At 42.8% G+C, this 8562-nt stretch overlaps 1 protein-coding gene and 1 long non-coding RNA gene across 2 annotated transcripts in view; one reads left to right on the top strand and one right to left on the bottom strand.

Annotated features, from left to right (window-relative positions):
* LOC103659568 overlaps positions 1-3044 on the bottom strand; it is a 13998-nt gene extending 10954 nt beyond the window's left edge. Inside the window, exon 1 of the long non-coding RNA XR_005838459.1 lies at positions 426-3044. This is a non-coding gene — a long non-coding RNA (uncharacterized LOC103659568). The remainder of the gene's footprint in view (positions 1-425) is intronic.
* RAPGEF4 (Rap guanine nucleotide exchange factor 4) overlaps positions 168-8562 on the top strand; it is a 275140-nt gene continuing 266745 nt past the window's right edge. Inside the window, exon 1 of the mRNA XM_040643867.1 lies at positions 168-348. Coding sequence (XP_040499801.1) covers positions 284-348 — 65 coding nt within the window. The 5' untranslated portion in view covers positions 168-283. The remainder of the gene's footprint in view (positions 349-8562) is intronic.

The following is an 8562-nucleotide window of genomic DNA, read 5'->3' as shown; positions in this document are numbered from 1 at the left end:
CCCCCCCCCCCCCCCCCCGGGCGCCGCAGTGCAGCGGCGGGCGGGCAGGCGGCTCGGGCCCTCCCGGTCCCCGCGTCCCGCCCCTCGAGTCCCCTCCCTCGCCGGTCCCCCGCCCGGGAGCCCGCGGGAGCCCGCTGGGAGGGCGGGCCCGTCGCCGCCGCGCCGGTCGCGAGGCGGGCCGGGAGGAGCAGGTCCGCGCCGCGGGCGAGGTGGAGGCAGAGGCAGAGGCAGAGCGAGCGCGGGAGGTCGCCGCAGCCAGGGACTCCGCGCGCCGCTGCCCAACATGGTCGCTGCGCACGCTGCCCATTCTTCCTCTTCAGCCGAGTGGATCGCCTGCCTGGATAAAAGGTAGCTCGGGCAGGGCCCCCAGCCGGGCCGGGTTTCTGCCGCACGGCCCCTGCCCCGAGACGGCCGCGGCCCCTCACCTGGCAGCAGACAGCCGGGCCCCGTGCGGGGGAGGGGGCTGAGGAGCGGCGTCCCGGCCGGGGGGGCACCCGGACCTCCGCCTCCCGTGGGCGCCACCCGCACGAGATTCTAACACGTGGTGGAGAAAATGCCGCGCAGTGGGGTGTGGAGACAGCGCCGGGCGCTCCAGTCCCCCCAGCCTTCTTTCACCTTCTCGCCCCCCGCCCGCGACGGCCGGCCGGCCGGGCCGCCGCTCCAGGCTGCGCTCTTGGGTGGGGGGTTATTTTCCCTTGGCATCACGGGACAGAATAGCTCCGTACCTTCTTCCGGCTGTTCAGACCGCAGGGGTAAATGTAATTTAAGTTTTAAGGAGGGGTGAGGGGGAAAGGCAGGTGCGGAGTAACATTCCTTTTTTGTTCGTGAAAGCAAAGTGTGAGGGACCCAGCGGAGCTGTCAAGTGCCTAGCTGAAATTCTCAGCTCCTGCCCCCGCAGTGGCTTGCTCAAGGTCTGTGGTAGGAAGGTCACGCGGGAGACCGCCTTCGTCTGAATACCTGCTTCTCGAGCAAAAGACCCTTACCCTAAAAAATTAAAACCATAGAGCGTTGTGACTCCCGACGACAGCTCTGTATAAGGAGGGTGCCCCCGTGTAACTGCGGACTGCAATTGTTTGCAGGCTCTGACAGCCTAATTTTCTGTTTGTCCAGATTGTGGGTTTAACAGTAAACATTACACAGTATGTTAGCAATTATTCTTTATTACCCTGATTAAAAGGTGATGCATCTGAACTTTTAAGAACTGAGCGAGAGATCTTGCAGAGTGAACTGCCTCTGAATTTCTGAGTTTGATGCGGCAGGGCAGTGATTCATGTCTTGCAGCTATCTGCATGACATCTCTATTTGCATTTGTGTGAAATATTTTGGGCTCTGCCATATTGAAATTTTTACAATTAGCAGATTCGTAACCAGATCAAACTTGAAAGTCTTCAGTGTGACATGCTCTGAAAATTTTACTATTATAGGCCTTTGTTGAAAAAAATTAAGTAATTTGAGAAAAGCTAAATGTGGCTCATTTGAAAAATTAATATATCTGAGAAATAATCTTTACTTTCAATTACCACACAGTAGCAAGATTTTTTGGCAGGCAGTGCCCTATTTACTCGAAAATGATATGTACTAATATTAGAAGAATTGCTTGCAATAAATAGTAAGAGAATTGAAGTGATGGTTAAATCATACAGAATTATGTAGAAGAACTAAGAGCATATTTAAGTGAAGAGCCTGCTAATGTGATAAGTAATCTAAATTTAATAGTTTAGGAAAGAGGAATTATAAAAGAAGAGAAAATCAAGCTCTTGTACTTGACCTATAAATAGTAGTGCTTCCTCATGAGTGAATTTTTTTAGATAATAGATTACATATTTCTATTTTCAGAAATGCATGGCATGCCATTTTTTGAACAGTCAGTAATTCACTGGAAATCCTTTAGTCAATAAGTACTTATGGCAAAATCATAGAGCAATACTAACACAAGTGGGGTATTTTGATTCTGTCTTTTCATAACGTGTATCTGCCCAAATGATTTTGTTTGAAATGTATTTTTAGAACATAGAGCCACAATCTAATGCCACCATTCATAATAGGGAAAAAGAATCTACCAGAGGTGGGAAAAAAAGCCTCCACAAATACTGAGCCTAGCATTCATGGAGTACAGGAAAGTGGATAGATCAATAAGTTAAGGGTTTTAGGCCCAGCGCTGACAGCTCCGATCTCGGGAGATGTCACTTTTATTTCCTGGAATGTCTGAAAAATGAGGGTAGAACTATCTGTCTTACCAAGAATTAGGACCAAACAACAACAGCAAATGGTGAAAGTAATTTGAAAACTGTGAAGCGCCATGTAAATATTTTATTTTGTGGTGTTAAGATAACCTTGCATGTTCTGTAGTGTTGATGGTGGAATTCCTTTGAAGAACAGTTTAGGAGTGGCAATTTCATTTTAAGAGGGCCTTGGGGTACTTGTTTTGAAGTTGCATTTTTACTTAAATTATCTGTTAATTTTGTGGGGGAGGAGGAAGATTAAGGGTGCTGATGGCAGTTAGGACTGCTCTCGGTATTTCTGAGAAATGTAATCTTGTTACCTTATTCCGGGTACTGTGTTGGGCACTGGGGATGCATGAGTGGTGAGGAGGGAAAAAAAAAAAAAAAAAAGATGAGTTGTTATTGACTTGGGGGATGGACGGTGGGGCTGGGACAGCTACATCAACAACTAAGCACAATGCAATGACGAGTGCTTTCATGGAAATGTATGAAATGCTTTGGGAATGCAAAGGAGAGAGTCATCAGCTGTGCTTGGCAGGGATGCTTCGCACAGGTTCATACCTGGACCTTGGAGGTTGAGGGAAATTTTATGAGAGAATTTGGGGAGGGCATGCCAAGTAAAGGGAGGAATGCGAACAGACACACAGGTGTGGCAATAAATATGCTAATTTCTTCCCAACCACAAATGCCTCCTGTGACCAAATCTAGAGCATAGGAATGTATGCTCTATTTTTCTAAAACCTGGGATTACAGTCATTTCAAGCATAAAACAAACAAAAAAGAGGGAATGGTACAGTGAACCCCATGTACTGTTTGGGGATATGATGCTGGAACCTTTTCAGCTGCAAAATGTAGTTTAGGTATATGCATCAAACAAGTGGCACCTGTTGTGGACAGCTAGAAAAAGAGGGACCTTGTTGGAAATAAAAAGAGGAGTTAAAGTAGAAAGTGCATGAGTAAAGAAGTGAACAATGCAAGATGAAACAAACAGAACAAGGAAAATAAAGCCTTAGAAATGTTCTGTAGTCATGCCTAGAAGGTTGTCATAGACAGGCAATGCTATATAAACTTGCATGGGGGGAGGGGGTTGAAAAATATATAGATATGCAGATTAGGTTAAAGAAAGAAAATCCAAAGTTTTTCATGTATCAAGCATCCAAGTTCTTGGAATGTGTTGGGACTGAGGAGATGAGATTGTATAAATACTGATCTTACAATCTGAAAAACTTTGAACATTTGGATGGATAAAAAGACATTGAAAAAAGTCTCAGCAGACATTGTTAAAACAAAACAAACTTACCACTGTTTCATTGATCTTAAAATTTTTTTCTAAGTAGGGGCAGTAATTAGAAACTTCTTACATGGTACCCACTATTTGGGATTTAGGATGTGTAAAATGTCTTTTGTATGTGTGGGTGTGTCTTTGTGTGTGTGCTGATCATTGTTTAATTTTAGTGAAAATATTTTTCCCATAAGAATTTAAGTTTGCCACCTATGAATGTAAGACCCATTTATAGGTCATAATTCTCATGGTTGGTAAGGCAGTATTTCGAAGATACCACACACGTTCACATATGTATAGTGAATCACTGCCGGTATTCATCACTATGGAGCAGGGGCCAGATCCACCAGCTGCTAGCGTGTCTCCTGAGCTAAGAATGGTTTTTACATTTCTCAATGTTTGGAAATAAACCAAAAAGAGATTACTGTTTTGTGACCCATTAAATTGATATAAAATTCCAATTTCAGTGTCCATAAACAAAGTTTTATTGGAACACAGCCACACTCATTTGGTTACGTGTTGTCCACGGCTGCTTTCACACTACACTGACAGAGTTGAGTAGCTGTAATGCAGACTGTGTGGCCCACAGGGTTTAAGGTATTTACTGTGGGGGTGCCTGCGTGGCTCATTCGGTTAAGCGTCTGTCTTCGGCTCAGGTCGTGATCCTGGGGTCCTGAGATGGAGCTTCCTGCTCAGCGAGGAGTCTGCTTCTCCCTCTTCCTCTGCTACTCCCCCACCCCACCCCACCCCACCCTTGTGCTCTCTCTCTCTCAAATAAATAAATAAAATCTTAAAAAAAATAAATGAAGTATTTACTGTGTAGATCTTTGAAGAAAAAGTTTGCCATGTCCCATTACAGATGAAAGAATCTGGCTGATTGACAGAGAAACCACTGGAAATGAGAGAAATTGTCTTCATCTGGGAAGGAGTTTACAATATTTGGTTTTTCGTTCTTCAGTTAGAAGTGTAGCTCGGAGGGACATCCTCAGTTGATGGGCTTATTGAGGATCACTGGTGATCACAGGCCAAGGCAGAAAATGAAGTTAATGTGGTATGGATGTGTAAAAAAAGATTACCATCTTTCAAAACAGCTGAGGAATTTTTTAAATTATTGATGTTTCATTTTTAAAACATGCTTCTTATACAGTGTCATTGCATCTGGCTTAATCCACAAATAGATGTTGAGTTAACTGTATTGATGTGGTTGAATGAAAGTGAAAGAAATCAAGAAACAAATTTGTTAAAAACCAAAATGCTTTGAGGCAGACATGCTGAAGAGGATGACTCAGAATCAAAGAAGCCTCAGACACCGCCCCACCCTTTGGAAGGCTGAAGATCAAAGAAGCACACAGAGCAGAAGGCTGTTACCGGGGAAGGCTGGTGTCAACCCAGACCCAGGCATGTCCCAAGGGGGATGACATTACCCTGGAGAATTCCCAGCGTTCAGGGCTGGTCTTGCAGTCTCAGATTCCTGATTTGTCAGCACATCAAGAATTAATACATTTTTTTCAAGGACATATACAAAGGTACCAAACTCTCAAGAGACTGTAAAACCAGAGAGACAGTTCATTAATTTGAAAATAAGATTGGAGGAGTGGACACTCACATCCTTTGGCTGATGTACTCCTCCAGGCAAGCCGTGTGGGAGATCCACTTGTTACCATAAGCCGGTGTTGTACATTTACAGTGAGAAGCAAAGCTGCCAGGAGATCAGGACACTTACAACTTTTGGCCAGTTCACTCTCTTCCTAGAGTGACGGAGCCTGGGAATTGAATTACAATCAGAAGATAGTTCTGGGAATCCTCCAGGACAGCTTGGCTGTCACCTCTTCCAGTTAGATGACCATTACATAAGGCCCCATACCACACTTTGTCCAACTAGGACTATAATATCACAAGCCAGACTCCATCACAGTTTCCTATTTACTTCTCTTTTGCATCCCTTGATGTCAGTTTCTATATTTTATTCATCATTTTATCTTCAGTTTCCCTGCAGCACCCTGACTGTAGAAGGTGCTTACACGATGAAGGTGATGCATCCTCCTCCTCCAGGGTGGAGTGGCCTCTGCAACCCGGCAAGGAAGTCCTTGTGCTGGCCCCGCCTTTGTCTTGGAAAAGTCTTGCATGGGCACCATGAGCATCTGTCTCTGCTCCATTTGTGTTTCTTTACCTGATGTGACTACTTTAAAAAAAAATGACATTGCATAACTCTATTCTGATCTATTATAGGAAAAGGTTATTATGGAAAATTTCAAAATATACAAAAAGAAGAGAAAACAGTATGTTTCTCTTATACAGCCCCTCCCCGCTCCAACAATTACCAAATCACAGCCAATCTTGTTTTATTAATCCCTCCATTCATACCCCACTACCTCTAGGATTATTTTGGTTTAAGTCCCAGAACACAGTATTATTTCATCTGTAAATATTTAGTATATATTGAAAAGGTAAGGACTCTTTATGATGAACACAATACCACTGTCACACATTAAAAAATTTGACATAGTTCCCTCATATAATCAAATATCTAGTCAGTGTTCAAATTACCCCATTTACCACATAACTGTTTCTTTCTTGCAATTTGTTTGCATTAGGATCCACGTCAGTTCTATTTAGTTGATAATGTCTCTAAGTCTTTTTTAATCTCTGGGTTCTCTCTTTTTCTTCCTTAACAGATTTTTCTTTTTAAAGTCTGGATTTTAATTATGCCCCCATGGTGTCTTCTAATATGTCCCTTTATCCTCTGTATATCCTGTAAATTGGTAGTTGGATCTAGAGCTTGATTGGATTTAAATATGATTTTCTGGCAACAATACTTCACAGAAGTGTTATATACTTGAATCACGAGGCACATAATGTCAAGTGATCACTTTTCATGATGTTAGTGATATATTGTTTTTAAAGTTTAATGCTCGGTGACTATCTTATATGCAACTTATTGGAGGACATCTCACTGTAGCCCCAAATACATGGGAGCACATGACATATATGTGTGGAGCAATTAGAGGACAACACAACCTATTATGTAATCGTGGTTAAATTCTGTGGTGCTGATTCTGCATGCCCTAGGATTTTCAGAAAGGAAAGGGTCAGCCAGAGCTGGGCTTAGACTGGAAGCATGTGATGCATGGTGTGCCCATGGAGCAGTGGGCCTGGAGAAGAATGCCCAGGGTCCATCACACCCTTGGCCCTGCAGCCTGGTCTCCTGAACATCTGGGAGCCCAAAAGAGTCTTCAGAGGAAGAGTGGTACTCTGCCTCCTTGTATTTCCCCTGATAGACTGGCTATTCCAATGAGGGCAGGAATGGCAGATTCCTTTTAGTTCAAATGTCCTATTAATTTTCTATGAATTTTTAAGATTTAATAGCCTTTTCATAGTAGCTGCTTTTTTCCTGGACCACCTTGCCAACCTAAGGCAGCTAGTTTTCCTTTACTCAGATTTAAATCCGTCCTCATGCATCTCGAACAGTGGCAGTGAAGAGTGAATTTTCCTTCCAGTACCTCCAATTCACAGACGAGGGAAAGAGAAAGGGAGAGGAGAGACCTTATTGGGAGTACTGAGAGACTGAGGAAAGAGAAAGAGGATGGAAGTAACTGGGTGGGGAGGATGGCCGAGAAAGACCCAGCCAAGCATACAAAAGCAAACACTCTGACTGGCTGGAGTGGAGGGACCTGGCTACCATGTTTACTCAGCTGTATCCATGTATATCCGTTTGCTTCCCCTGCACAAAGAGAAAAACAAAGTGCTGTTACTACCCTCTTTTCTCTTCATACATGCTCTTTCCTGGAGTACCCTTCCATTTCCTGTGCTTTTACTATGCAGATTACTTAAATCCTATATCCTTGCTTTATCTTCTAGACCAGATGCATTTTTGTCTCTCCATTGGATATTCCCACATCAATGCCCCATTCATACTTTGGAGCATTGTTTTTCTTCACCTACCTCTGCTATAGGTTTGGGAAAGCAAAATACTTACCTTTTAGGCCACTGTAGAGGCTAGGTGACTATGTGACACAGTTCTGGCCAATGAGACATAGCAGAGTTCTACTAGAGACTTCTAGGAAAGATTTTGCTTTACTGATGAAAAACAGATGTATTTGCTACCCCCATTCTTCTTTCTGTCTGGTATTATTTCTGACCTGAGCCTGGCCCTTTGGCAACCATATTGTAATCCCAGAAGGAAGGACCAGGAGAAACACAGACTCTAGTTCTGACTTTGTTCAGCTACTGAATTTAGATTAATCACTGCCTACCTTCAGATTTTTGGTTTTGTGAGGAAACAAAATCTTATTTTTATAAACCACTTTTTGTTTGGTTTTCTATTATTGCTGTCAAAACTATGCCTACCTAACAAGTTGATATTCAACTTGTCTAAAATTGACTTCATCTTCCTTAATCTTCCTCTCCATTAGTTTCTCCTCCTTATTCCTATTTTATTGACACTAATCTAATTTTCAAAACTTTGACTTTTCCTATGTCCCTTTTTATTACTAACCAGTCACCAATTTTCCTCTCGGCCTTTATATTCCACTGTATTATTTCAGGGGCTTACTATGTGGATCTGGACCCTCATATTGTTTTCCTCTTCCAAGTTGGAACGTGTGATATGTTCAGATCAGCTTTGTTTTAGGGTCAGCCAGACATATTCAAATTCTGTCATTTTCATCCCTTAGCCATGTAATCTCGATGAGATTATTAATCTTTTTGAACCTCTGTTTCCAAATCATCAAATGAGACTACAAAGACCAAGTATATGGCTGTGTTGAGGTTTGTGGGCTAATGCAAGTACAGCTGCATTGTCCTCTCTAAGTAGAGAGCACAGTGTAGGGGTTAAGAGTTTGGGAACCAGACTGTATTGGTTCACATTCTAGTTTTGATTTTATTAGTGGTGTAACTTTGGGCAAGTTATTCAACCTAGTAGTTGTTTTGTAAATTCCTAAGGATTTTCTGTGTAGACCATCTTGTTGTCTGTGAATACTGGCAGTTTTATTTATTCTTTCTGATCTTTACATCTTTTATTATTTACTTTTCTTGCCTTATTACATTGGTTAGGATTTC

This window comes from Ursus maritimus, unplaced genomic scaffold (assembly GCF_017311325.1).
Source record: "Ursus maritimus isolate PB19 unplaced genomic scaffold, ASM1731132v1 scaffold_1, whole genome shotgun sequence".
NCBI lineage: Eukaryota > Metazoa > Chordata > Mammalia > Carnivora > Ursidae > Ursus > Ursus maritimus.
Note: the sequence above shows the minus strand (reverse complement) of the source record. Positions and strands in the feature narration are given on the sequence as shown.